The sequence below is a fragment of the Trachurus japonicus genome, chromosome 1, assembly GCF_045865225.1.
Source record: "Trachurus japonicus isolate A0001 chromosome 1, Traja_1.0".
NCBI lineage: Eukaryota > Metazoa > Chordata > Actinopteri > Carangiformes > Carangidae > Trachurus > Trachurus japonicus.
This window is the reverse complement of record NC_140907.1, coordinates 37,734,123-37,747,388: the sequence shown is the minus strand read 5'-3', so window position 1 is coordinate 37,747,388 and position 13,266 is coordinate 37,734,123. Positions and strand designations below refer to the sequence as shown.

The window sequence follows — 13,266 nt, the reverse complement described above, 5'->3', positions numbered from 1 at the left end:
GAATTTAAAGGTATAGCGTCTGGAGTTTTGTTCCTTGCAGTTTGTAAACAAAACATTGAAACTCAGCCCCTCCTCCTCTCGGGCTAAGCTGTGTAGAACTCCTGCCCCAGACAGCAGCCGTTGTCATGACAACAAAGGAAAGGAAATATACAGTCTGAAAGAAGCGCTGGAGCCGTGGGCCGATTAGCCGACCGTCACCAACACCGGGAGCCTCCGTGTTATGTTTTTATGCCGTTGTGGTGAACTAAGAAGCGGGTGTTAGCCGCGGATGCTAACCGCTAGCGCTAGCCGAAGTTAGCATCGAGCTAGCTCACTACAACGGCCCTAATACTTGTTACCAGTGTCGGTGACGGTCGGGAATCGGTCCGCGGCTCCAGCGCTTCACTCAGACCGTATTTCTTAAACTTTGTTATCCTGACTGCTGCTGCTGAGAATGAGAGACTTGTTAGCATCAGACAGCTAGTTCACCTGAGCTCTGTCATTGGCTGGAGAGAAAACACCGACTCTCTCCCCATAGATATCTATGCTCTCTCGCGACTCTCTAGCTCCACCCAGAAACGTCCACGTACACAACAAAACCTGAACAAAACAGAGCAAAAGACCAAAATACAGGCAGGGCGGGGGGGGACTAGAAGCCCATAGGTGATGATTAAGATGGATTTCATTTGTCTAATGTTTATTTTTGGGTACAAAACTCCAGACCCAACCTTTAATGAATGAAAAATGGTTACTTTTTAGCTTTGAACATTCACAGGAGCCTGTGAATTCATTGATCTGATTCTTTTTAGGTTATGGTGACCCTGAGAGCGCAACTCATCCTAAAACGCAACAAATTAAAAACAACAGCAACAAAAACAGAAAACAACATGTGCTGCAAAATTCATGAAAAAATATTAGGTACCTATATAAATATTATATATTAGCCTATATTATATATAAATATTAGGTATTGAAACAAAATAAACACATAAAATAAAAACTTTTTTTTTATCACTGTCTGAAAAAAAAAATAATTATGCAATCTGATGGCAATGAGTTTGTTTACTATGCAATTTATTGGAGAAAATTTTCAATCCTCAGCTATGAGCGGGTCATTTTAACTGTGCTCAGTATTATTACCATTTTATATTTTGCAGTGCACTGTCCTTAACACATCATGTGATGATCTCTTCTTTCTCATTAAAGCTTGGCTCAGCATCCACTCCTGCCTCTGTGTGTGTGTTTATTATTGTCATTTTAGTCATGAATTTTCATATTAGATGCAAGTCTGGTCCAAAGGTTGCTGCTTTACACCTTTAACTACTGTTGATCCATAAGAGGATATGAGAGGGGTTTTTTTTCCTACTCTCTCAGGTTTCTCTCTCTAGTAACAACAAGTAATGGACTCTATGCACAGCTCCACTACTTCCTGAAATTAATGCAGCTCCTTTTTTTCCTGTCTTACATTATTGGACACACTGATTAATCCAGGTGTGTCTGAGTTGTCACAATGGTCAGACACACCTGGATTAATCAGTTTGTCCAATAATGTAAGCACTTTGGTACACCGAAAGGTTTGTTTTAAAGGGCTGTATAAATAAAGTACATTTACATTTACGTTTATCTATCTATCTATCTATCTATCTATCTATCTATCTATCTATCTATCTATCTATCTATCTATCTATCTATCTATCTATCTATCTTATTTGATTTTGCTGCATTTTATTGCCTTCACTGTTTTTTTAATTGTTTTTTTTTATTTTGTTCTTCTCTTTTATGACCCACTGTAAAGCACTTTTGGTACACCGAAAGGTTTGTTTTAAAGGGCTGTATAAATAAAGTACATTACCTTTTACGTCTATCTATCTATCTATCTATCTATCTATCTATCTATCTATCTATCTATCTATCTATCTATCTAACTATCTATCTATCTATCTATCTATCTATCTATCTATCTATCTATCTATCTATCTATCTATCTATCTATCTATCTATCTATCTATCTATCTATCTATCTATCTATCTATCTATCTATCTATCGTAAAACTCATAGACGGTAAAACCAAAGACGGTTTATAAACCTGAGTATAAAATATAAACCGGAATATCTCTGGTAAAACTACAGTTCCCATAATGCCGTGTTGCGCCGCCGCCGCCTGCACGTGACACCGCTCCAGTTCCTTCTCCTCGTGTCATGTGACCGCGCGGCGACGGGCCAACATGGCAGACGTGGAGGCAGCGCCAGCGAAGTCCCTGAGCGGGCTGCTGAACGGCATCGCCCAGAGAGTTTACTACGACAACGGAGAGGTGACGGAGGAGCTGCTGCGGAGCCAGCTGTTCCCCGAGCTGCCGCCGGACGAGTTCACGGCGCTGCACGACAAGATGAGAGGCCTCGTCAAGGTGGGCGAACAACAAAATAACCAAAATAACCTACAGCTGTTTCATACGGTACGGTGGCCCCGAGGGCTCAACTCAACACCGCGCCTAGAAAAAACCTGGAAAAAGACACGAAAAAGTCCTTCTTTCATTCAAAAACCGAGACTCAGAACACTAGAGACGTGTTTCTGGAGGACACAATAAAGTGAGGGACCAGGCGAATGCTCAGCTAACAGTCCATATGACCAATGACATGTGAATCATGTGATATTGATGTTTATAGGCTAATAAACCAAACAAACTCAGCTCATTGCCAAACCCACTAACATGTAGCTGTCTGCACCATATTGACATATAATAATGTCTATGGTCTGCACAACTTCTAAAGTTAAGAAAAGCTTTGAACCGGTCCCTCATTTTATTGTGTTCCCAGAAACACTTCCTGTTGTGTTTTATTATAGCATGTTTGCTTTCCTCATCTGCACTGAGTTGACCCCTCAGGGCCACCGTACCTTTAACTACCTTGTAAGATAAAACAGATCAGATGAAACTGTGATGATCATTAAACCCTATATTTCTGCAACAACAGTAACTATAGCCTAAGGTAGGCTGTGTGTATTATGACTCTTTGGATTTGTAGAATAAAACAAGTTGCAGCTTTTATACTAAACAAAAAAGAATGATTTATATCCCACTGTTATTATTTAGGACCTCAGGTTATAAGATGCATGGCTTCAAACTAAGTAGGGACAGACCAAGTGTTTGTCTTGGATGTTTTGTTTTGTACACGTAAGTATTAAGTATGTGTTTTCTGTAGGCTATATTTTTGTTTTTATATATTATCTGTTGTGTGTTAATGGTTTGTATTTGTCATTTATTAAGATGAAAAGACCCCAGGAAGAATAGCTGCTGCGTGGCAAAAGCTAATGGGGATCTAAATAAACAAAACAAAACTCCCAATGTTCATAAACCTTTTTTTTTTTTTTGCCATGATCCATCAGATCCAAGATTTAACAGTTTACAGTTTTTCTCAATCGCTTTGGTGCTTTTCTCACATCACTCTTAACATTTGCACAACAGTTAGTGCATTTCTCAGAACAATTATTGCAAACTGCAAAACCTAGTGGATGACCTGCAAAAGCGCGTCACTTGCTCAAAATGGATTGTCCATCCCTCAAAAGCAAGTACTCATGTCAATGAAACTGTCAGTGTCGTCAAAATGAGAAGTCCTGACACCATCGTTTATGAACAAGATAGTCAAATGGCTTTGTCATGTTTTCATTAGGACTCTTTATTCTCTAAGTGTTTTCCAATGCAAATGCAAATGCTCCAGACAGCACTATACACTACTTATACGGCCATGTGATGAATACAGTAAAGTTACACATTACTGTATTTAGTGAAGTAACTGCTACTGAATATGTATGTTGTAGGCTATGTATATGTATGTATCTTACAGTAATGCCAGACACAATGACTTTAGTGCTGAATTACTGTCCAATACTACACGTACCTGTTCTCCCTTACTGTAAATGTTTGAATCATTGAATTCACAGTGCTTCTCCCAACATTGTAAAATTAGTTTGACAGATTTTGAAAACTAGTTCAACAATTTAGTATGTAATGACTCAAGCAATGAAATGAGGACTATTAGTTTTATAGGGAAAGACTATTCAGCATTGATAAGTATAGTTCATTTTGACTGACATGACATAAACAAATGATAATGTTGTAAAACAGCAGAGAATTGTATGAGAGCAACTGATACATGTCCAAAAGCATTTGCAATTTGTTCAGAGGAAGGAGAAACTGCTGCTATGATGTGGACAAATGACTACATGTTGTGGAGGTTGAACTAATAGTTATGAGAACTTTCATTCTGATCTGAGAAAAGCACCAAAGCGACTGAGAAAAACTGTATTATAGCATGTTTGCTTCCCTCATCTGCACTGAGATGACCCCTCAAGGTCACCGTACCTTTAACTACGATAAAACAGATGAAACTGTAATGATCATTGAACCCTATATTCTATAGACGATGTGTGTGTTAGGACTCTTTGTATTTTAAAAATAAAACAAGCTGCAGCTTTTACCCCAAACAAAAGGTTATAAGATGCATGGCTTAGGGACAGACTGATGTGGGATCTTTAGGGCTGGTGCCAACATTAGAGAGTAAAAAATTCCTTAATCGCGTCATTTACTTTTTACTTCTTTTTACTTCTTTCATGAACAAACTTTTTTTTTTTGGCCATGATCCATCAGATCCAACATTTAGCTGTTTCATGTTGCAGCTTGTGTGGCCCGTCACCAGCAGGGGGCAGCAGCAGGAGAGATGAAGATGTGCTACTTAAAGCAGATATCAGTGGCACGGCCGTTTCGGCTAATGCTGTGTTCAAGGCAGGCTTTTGAAACCGTAAGTTACAGCTTCAAGTCACAACTACGACTTGGTAGCGTTCCAGGTAACCCGTAGCTCGTGTTTTTACCGTCCTGTTGTCTGTGAAAGTTCCCTATAACGGCCACTCGTAACTTCCGACCCGTGAACTCGTACCAGATCGAACTGGTATGACTTCACAGGAAGGAAAAACACAAAGTACGAGTTTCCTTGAACGCACCATGAGTTAGCAGCCCCCGCCCTTGTCAGGCATCAATTGGTCCTCGTGCTACGTCACCACATTCACGCGCATCCCTTGGCTGCACACACAGCCCTTCATGGCCGTTCTCTCCCTCATTGATAACACTTGTATCCCACAAGGAAAATTTTCCTCCTCGGGTTACAGCAGAGCAGAGTGACGGAGAGACTCGTGTTTAGGCTGAAATACTTCATGTAAGTGATTGCTGACGGAAAATAGGACTATTTAGGACTTATATTAACAAAAACATTCCACTGATATCTGCTTTAACACAGGGACAATACTGTATATGTATAAAACATGTAGTAAACTTTATCCAGTAGAAATACACACAGAGACCAGTCATCAGTTATTTATAAACACATGTGTGTATTTGTAGTTCATCATGTTTCCTGTTACCGAGGCGACACTTTTATGAATGAAGTAAATTAAATATCCTACATTCTTCCTCCCCTCCCTCCTCCTCCTCCTCCTATTCTTCCTCTCCTCCCCCTATTGCTTTTCCTCTCTCCTCCTCTTCCTCCTCCTTCCCTTCTTCCTCTCCCTCCTCCTTCTCCTATTCTTCCTCTCCCCTCCTCCTCTTCCTGCTCCTCTTTTTTCCTTTTCCTCCTTCCTCCTCCTCCTCCTCTCTTCTTCTTCCTCCTCTCCTTTTCCTCTTCCTCCTCCCTCCTCTTCTTCTTTCCCTCCTCTTCCTCCTTCTCTTCTCTTCCTCTCCCTCCCTCCTCCTCCACCTCCTCTCCATTTCCTCTCCTTCCTCCTCCTCTTTCTCCTCCTCCTCCCTTCTTTTCTTCCTCTCCCCCTCCTCTTCCTCCTTCTCTCTTTTTCCCCCTCCTCCACCTCTCTCATTTTCCTCCTCCTCTTCTTCCTCCTTCCTCCTCCTCTTCTTCCTCCTTCCTCTTCCTCCTTTTCCTCCTCTCTCCTCTTCCTAATATTCTTCATCCCCCCCTCCTCCTTCCTCCTCCTCCCCCTTCCTCCTCCTCCTCCTCTCCTTCCTCCTCCTCCTCTCCCCCCTCCTCCTCTTCCTCCTCTTCTCTTCATCCTCTCCCTCCTCCTCTTCCCTCCTTTTCCTTCTCTCTTCTCCTCCTAATATTCCTCCTCCTCCCCCTCTCCCCCCCCCCCCGGTCAGTCCATAGCGACGGCGGACATGGACTGGGCCCAGCTGGAGGCCTTCCTGACGGCCCAGAGCAGGAAGCAGGGCAGCGGGGGTGTGAGCTCGGAGCAGGCGGCCGCTCTGTCCCGGTTCTGGAGGAGCCAGCGTGTCCGTGTGAGGGAGAGTCTGTCGGCGCGGAGCCGCTGGGAGCCGGCGCTGCGCGGCCTCTCCTGGAGGGTCGACCTGCAGACGGCGGCCGGCCGGGGCGGCGCCGCCCACAGCGGCCCCGTCGCCCTGATGGAGCTGGAGCTGGGCCGAACCGGACAGGTGAGGCTCAGAGGAACTTATTTATTTATGTAAAACAGGGACGATGCACAAAGACATTAATCTCGTGAGACAAGAGAAGATGCTTTGAGCCAGGGTGTAGTGTTACATTTAGCTCATTTCCACCTGTCCCTGGGCAGGTAAGAACAGATAAAGAGATAACAATATTAAGATTGTTACAATATGAATGAATGAATGAATTTTATTTTATTTAGTTCAAACATAAAATAAAGTTTAAAAACAAACAACAAAAAAATACAGACGAGAAGGCAGTGTCCGAAAAGGAGTTGGTTGAAGTAAAACTTATAGGGCCTATACCCCTTTCTTACTTATCTATTAATAATTCTATAATTTTAATTTAATTTAAAATTAATATTATCACCAATATCCCCAGTGGATATTATTTATCATTTGTAATAATTGTATAATTATTAGTTACACAATAAGTATTATAATAATCAATTCTCTAACAAGACGAGTCATCCCCAAGTAGGGACAGACTGACATGGGATCTGGGGCTGGTGCCAATATTAGTATTATATATAAATATATAGAGTAAAAAAATCCTTTAATCGCTTAATGGGTCATTTTCTATTTACTCCTCATGTTCATAAGGTTTTTTTTTGTTTTTTTTTGCCATGATCCATCAGATCCAGTTTAATGTTGCAGCTTGTGTCGCATGTCACCAGCAGGGGGCAGCACCAGCATGGAGAGATGAAGATGTGCTAAGGACAATATGTAGGCTATAAAACATGTAGCAAACGTTATCCAGTAGAAATACATACAGAGACCAGTCATCATTCATTTCATCATCATCATTCACATGTGTGTGTATTGTGTGTGTGTTGGGGTGGATCTATGGCATGGGCTGGGCGAAGGGTTGAAGCAAAGCACTAATATAAATCAATTTAAAAAACGATACGATAAGAAAGAAATCTTGGGGAGTTATATGGTTGAGGAGGAGTTGTGTTAAGGGAGGACTTGTCTTGTTAGAGAATTGATTATTATAATGCTTAGCCTGTATCTGACACAGTGACACAGTGTCGATGGCTGTGCTAATGCTGATTTTTTTCACTATGTACTGACAAGGTTTCAGCAAAGGTACTCTACTAGCTACTATCAAGATGGCTCAAGGTCACGTTTATTTATAGAGCACCTTATAAACGACCTAGGCTGACCAAGGTGCTTTACATAAAACAAATAACAATAAAATACAATGGTACATTTCAAAAGACAATTTCGGCAATGACACATACATTCAGCAAACCAAACAACTTCGGCTGTGTTCGAAATCATCCACTCACTCACTCACTCCCTATCCACTACATCATGTACACGATGTAGGGACTGACGGGAGGAGAATTCAGACACTAGACGGTAATTTTCTGGACGTGGTTGTGTCAGCTGATGCGCCAGGTGTTGCTGTGACGGAGGCAGACGCGCCGAGAATCATGTAAACAAACCATGGACGTATGAAACAAACCGGACACATTAAAATAAAATAATAAAAACCAGACCCTTGCGGGAACATTAGAGGTTGTGATTCTGTGTGGTTGTGTTACTCGGACAATAAACTGTTGAAATATCGGAGGTTTGGTTTGGTCGACTACTGTTGTGTGTCCCGACCGTGAGCCGTTAGCGGCTCTGTGGCTATTAGCTTAGCTCGTCAGATCGTATTTACTACATATTCTACTACAGTTTCTTAATTAGATTGATTTAATGCTGCCTGTTAATGTTCGGATGCTGCTGCCCAACTCCTGCTCCTGCTGCTCGGGCAAACGGAGCGAAGGCAAATACATCTGAGGAGTTTTTTTTGGTAAATTGCCTAAATAAATTGTAGCTAACATGCTAATTAGCTTCCTCTTCTTCTCTGGCAAAACACGACCGCATTGCATTGTGGGATACGGGAGTAGAAAGTAGTGTACATCGCTTGTTCACTCAATTTTGCGGTGCATTGTGGGTGTTTTGTCATCCACTACGTAGTGGATGAAATTAATCGCGGAGAATTCGAACAACACTACAAAATGGCGAACACACTATATAGTGCACTACATCCGTGATAGGGGGTGATTTCGAACACAGCCTTCGTCTCACACAGGTCCGAAAGCCTGAGAGAAGAAAAAGGTTTGGAGACAGGACTTTAATGCGTCGTTATAAGCAACCTGTAGTTTTTTCATGCTTGCTTTCTTGTAGTTAATCCACAGGTGTACAGAGGTGTACATTTTGCAGCACTGCCTTTTAATATCATCATCATCATGTCCTCTGTAAGGAAATGGCCGAGGTGTTTGACCTTTTTTACAGGGAGCAGCTATGTTATTATTTGACAGTTTAAAAACCTCTCTATTGCGGCAGATCAGAACATGACTCTTGCTGGCTTTATACTTTATGTGGTGTTCAGCAGCATGTACAGAGCAGCTGTTGGAGAGCAGCATCCGCATACATCAGATGGTTTAACTTTCTGTCACTCACCATCATACAACCAGTCCTACAGGCTGGAGCTGCAGTGACAGATCGTCCATGTACAGGTTAGAATGATAAATGTCTGTAAAGATCAACCAATACTCAATGGCTGAGAAATCTGTCCTATATATATAATGAGAAATACTTGTTTATATTATCAACATCAGCTTCAGGAGGAATCCAGCACCACACACACACACACACACACACACACACACACACACACACACACACACACACACACACACACACAGGTGCAGGAGCTGAAGTGAACTGTAATGTTTAAAGGGATAGTTCAACATTTTGGCAAATTGGCCCATTGCCATAATTGCTATAGTCATAGCAGTAGGTTCGTTACCTTTAATTGTAGGTGTAAGCTATATTTCAGTACGGCGGAGCGCAGCAGCTGGCTGGCTGTCAGAGCTACGCTATGGAGGCTAAGGGAATTTCTTGGTTTCCCTCATTAAAACTCATCAAATTCAACATCCCAAAACTCCACCACAGCGCTTTTGTAGACAAGTTGTGACCTGCACAATCACCAATCGCTAGGAGATAATGACGGAACGATACAAAAACGGAGCCGTTTTCGAGGTAAATACAGTGGTAAATACGGAGACTGCTTGCTGAAAAACTGTCCCTGAACGCAACGCGCATCAGCGGTTTTGTATGAATTTACCTCGAAAACGGCTCCGTTTCGTATCGTTCCGTCATTATCTCATAGCGTGGTGGTTGTGCAGCTCACAACTTTTCTTATGCTACAAAGCGCTGTGGAGTTTTGGGATTTTGTATTTGATGAGTTTAATGAGGGAAACCAAGAAATTCCCTTAGCCTCCATAGCGTAGCTCTGAGCAGCCAGCTGCTGCGCTCCGCTGTACTAAAAATAGCTTACACCTACAATTAAAGGTAACGAACCTACTGCTATGACTATAGCGATTATGGCAATGGGCCAATTTGCCAAAATGTTGAACTATCCCTTTAATGTCTAACGTGTTTGAGTGTTGTATTAACCGACGCGGGAGAAGAGGTCGGGCCTGTTTGTCCACATACTAACTACACATACGCTGAGTCAGCAGTCACTCATCTGTAACAGGAGATACTGTAGTACAGAGACGTGTTGTACTGAAAAACAGACAAGAAATAATGGCCCTTAACAACGATATAAACATGTATTTAGACAGAGATGAGGAAGATGAGCTTAAAAACTTATATTAAAGCAGAAGTAAGTGATATATTTGTGTTAATAGAAGACTTAAATAGTTTTATCTTCCGACAGCAATCACTTACATAGAGTGTTTGGACTGAAACACGGGTCTGTCAGTCACTCTGCTCTGCTCTGAGCCCAGGAGAAAACTTTTATCGTATCCTACAGTTTTTATCCAATGAGGAGAGAGAACGGCATGCAGGGCTGTGTGTGCAGCCAAGGAACGCCGTGAATGTGGTGACGTAGGGACGAGGACTGTTATGGCGCGTTCAAGGCAACTCGTAACTCGTGTTTTTCCGACCTGTGAAGTCGTACCAGTTCGATCTGGTACGAGTTCACGGGTCAGAAGTTACGAGTGGCCGTTATAGTGACTTTCACAGGTAAAACAGGTCGGAGAAACACGAGTGGGTTGCCTGGAACGCTACAAAGTCGTAAGTTGTGACTTGAAGCTGTAATTTACGATTTCAAAAGCCTGCCTGGAACGCAGCATTAGCCAAAACGACCGGATCGCTTACTTCTGCTTTAAAGCAGATATCAGTGGAATGTTTTTGTTAATATAAGTCCTAAATAGTCCTATTTTCCGTCAGCAATCACTTACATGAAGTATTTCAGCCTAAACACGAGTCTCTCCGTCACTCTGCTCTGCTGTAACCCGAGGAGAAAATTTTCCTTGTGGGATACAAGTGTTATCCAATGAGGGGAGAGAACGGCATGAAGGGCTGTGTGTGCAGCCAAGGGATGCGCGTGAATGTGGTGACGTAGCACGAGGACCAATTGATGCCTGACAAGGGCGGGGGCTGCTAACTCATGGTGCGTTCAAGGAAACTCGTACTTTGTGTTTTTCCTTCCTGTGAAGTCATACCAGTTCGATCTGGTACGAGTTCACGGGTCGGAAGTTACGAGTGGCCGTTATAGGGAACTTTCACAGACAACAGGACGGTAAAAACACGAGCTACGGGTTACCTGGAACGCTACCAAGTCGTAGTTGTGACTTGAAGCTGTAACTTACGGTTTCAAAAGCCTGCCTTGAACACAGCATTAGCCGAAACGGCCGTGCCGCTGTTATCTGCTTTAAATAAATATGAAATAAACAAACAATGATCTCATAATACACCTGGTTACTGTCACCTCATACCGCCTTTAAAACTCATTCATGTTTAGATCCACCTTAAGTTTGTTCCATAATTTCCCTTCACACAGATACAGAGACGCTCTGATGGTTTTGTGACGACATTAACTCCTTCTCTCCTCTTAAATAACTTTAATAAAATGGATGTATAATGGATGGAGATGTGTAAATGTCAATAACTGAGCTGCAGATGTTTTAGAGCTTGAAAAGATCCACAGTTTCTTTTTCTAATGCGTCTTATTTTGAAAGCTCGATCCAAGAGATAAGGTAAAAAACAGTGATTCCATGTAGTTTTACATCTCCTCAACCAGCTTCTCCCAGTCAGCCAATCAGAAGAGAGGAGGCTCTGAATCTCTCCTTTGATTGGCTGATTGTTTTCCGAGTGATCCAATAAGAGTAGAGCAGGTTTCAGGCAAACGATGACCTAATTATGTACATCCTCTTCTTTTTCCTCTTCCTCTTTCTCCTCCTTCTCCTCCTCTTCCTCCCTCCTTTTCCTCCTCTCCTTCTCTCTCTCCTCCTACTTCTCCTCCTCCTCCTCTTCCTCCTCCTTTTCCTCCTCCTCCTCTTCTTCCTCCTCCTCCTCCTCTTCCTCCTCCTCTCCTTCCTCCTCCTCCTCCTCTTCCTCCTCCTCCTCCTCTTCCTCCTCCCTCCTCCTCCTCTTCCTCCTCCTCCCCCTCCTTCTCTCTCTCCTTCCTCCTCCTCTTCCTCCTCCTCCTCTTCCTCCTCCTCCTCCCCCCCTCCTCCTCTCCTTCTCTCTCTCCTCCTACTTCTCCTCCTCCTCTTCCTCCTCCTCCTCCTCCTCCTCCTCCTCTTCCTCCTCCTCTTCCTCCTCCTCCTCTTCCTCCTCCTCCTCCTCCTCCTCTTCCTCCTCCTCCCCCTCCTTCTCTCTCTCCTTCTTCTCCTCCTCTTCCTCCTCCTCCTCTTCCTCCTCCTCCTCCCCCCCTCCTCCTCTCCTTCTCTCTCTCCTCCTACTTCTCCTCCTCCTCCTCCTCCTCCTCCTCTTCCTCCTCCTCCCCCCCTCCTCCTCCTCTTCCTCTTCCTCCTCCTCCTCTTCCTCCTCCTCTTCCTCTTCCTCCTTCTCCTCCTCCTCATCTTCTTCCTCCTCCCCCTCCTCCTCCTCTTCCTCTTCCTCTTCCCCTTCCTCCTCCCCCTCCTTCTCTCTCTCCTTCTTCTCCTCCTCCTCCTCCTCCTCCTCTTTCTCCTCTTCCTCCTCCTCCTCCTCCTCCTCTTCTTCCTCCTCCTCTTCTTCCTCCTCCCCCTCCTCCTCTTCCTCCTCCTCTTCCTCCTCTTCCTCTTCCTCCTCCTCTTCCCCTTCCTCCTCCTCTTCCTCTTCCTCCCCCTCCTCCTCCCCCCCCCTCCTCTCCTTCCTCCTCTTCCTCCTCCTCCTCTTCCTCCTCCTCTTCCTCCTCCTCCTCCTCCTCCTCCTCCTCCTCTTCCTCCTCTTCCTCCTCCTCTTCCTCCTCCTCCTCCTCCTCCTCCTCCTCCTCTCCTCCTCTTCCTCCTCCTCCTCCTTCTCCTCCTCCTCTTCCTCCTCCTCCTCTTCCTCCTCCTCTCCTCCTCCTCTTCCTCCTCCTCCTCCTCCTCCTCCTCCTCCTCCTCTCAGGACTCAGAGTTTGTGTGTCTGGAGTTTGACGAAGCCCGAGTGAACGAGATGCTGAGGAAGATGGCCGACGTCCAGCAGAGCATCGACAGGATCGTTCACCGCACCTGAAGGAGAACAGAACCAGAACCAGAACCAGACCCAGAACCAGAACCAGAACCAGAACCAGAACCAGAACCAGAACCGGCCCTTAACGGACACGCAGCACTTAAGTTCATGTGAATCTGACGTGTTGATGGACCAAATGTTTTCTTTATGTTCTTAAACCCCTTAAACTTGATTCAAAGTGCCGGACCGTGTGTGGATGGAGTCTGCAAGGTCGTCCAGAATTATATATGTAATTAGTACTAATAACAAGTGAGTGTGTGTGTGTGTGTGTGTGTGTGAGAGAGAGTGAGTTCTGTAAGTGAAGTGTTGAGGTCAGTTAGCTATTTGTTTTTCAAAATAAAATTCATGGTTTAATACGTT

General features: G+C 43.8%; 1 protein-coding gene across 1 annotated transcript; it reads left to right on the top strand.

Moving 5' to 3' along the window:
* Positions 1 to 2,186: 2,186 nt before the first annotated feature.
* Positions 2,187 to 12,910, top strand: commd1 (copper metabolism (Murr1) domain containing 1). The gene is made up of 3 exons (XM_085792753.1): positions 2,187 to 2,385; positions 6,118 to 6,408; positions 12,802 to 12,910. Exons 1-3 carry the CDS (start codon positions 2,206 to 2,208, stop codon positions 12,907 to 12,909), a joined length of 579 nt encoding a protein of 192 aa, XP_085648879.1. The 5' UTR covers positions 2,187 to 2,205; the 3' UTR covers position 12,910.
* Positions 12,911 to 13,266: the final 356 nt, after the last annotated feature.

What these genes read in the sequence shown, in the direction of transcription:
- commd1 (XM_085792753.1), top strand. Translation starts at nt 2,206, where the DNA reads ATGGCAGACGTGGAGGCAGCGCCAGCGAAGTCCCTGAGCGGGCTGCTG. An exon ending in AGATGAGAGGCCTCGTCAAG is followed by an intron (nt 2,386 to 6,117) that starts GTGGGCGAACAA and finishes CCCCCCGGTCAG; the next exon opens with TCCATAGCGACGGCGGACAT. An exon ending in AGCTGGGCCGAACCGGACAG is followed by an intron (nt 6,409 to 12,801) that starts GTGAGGCTCAGA and finishes TCCTCCTCTCAG; the next exon opens with GACTCAGAGTTTGTGTGTCT.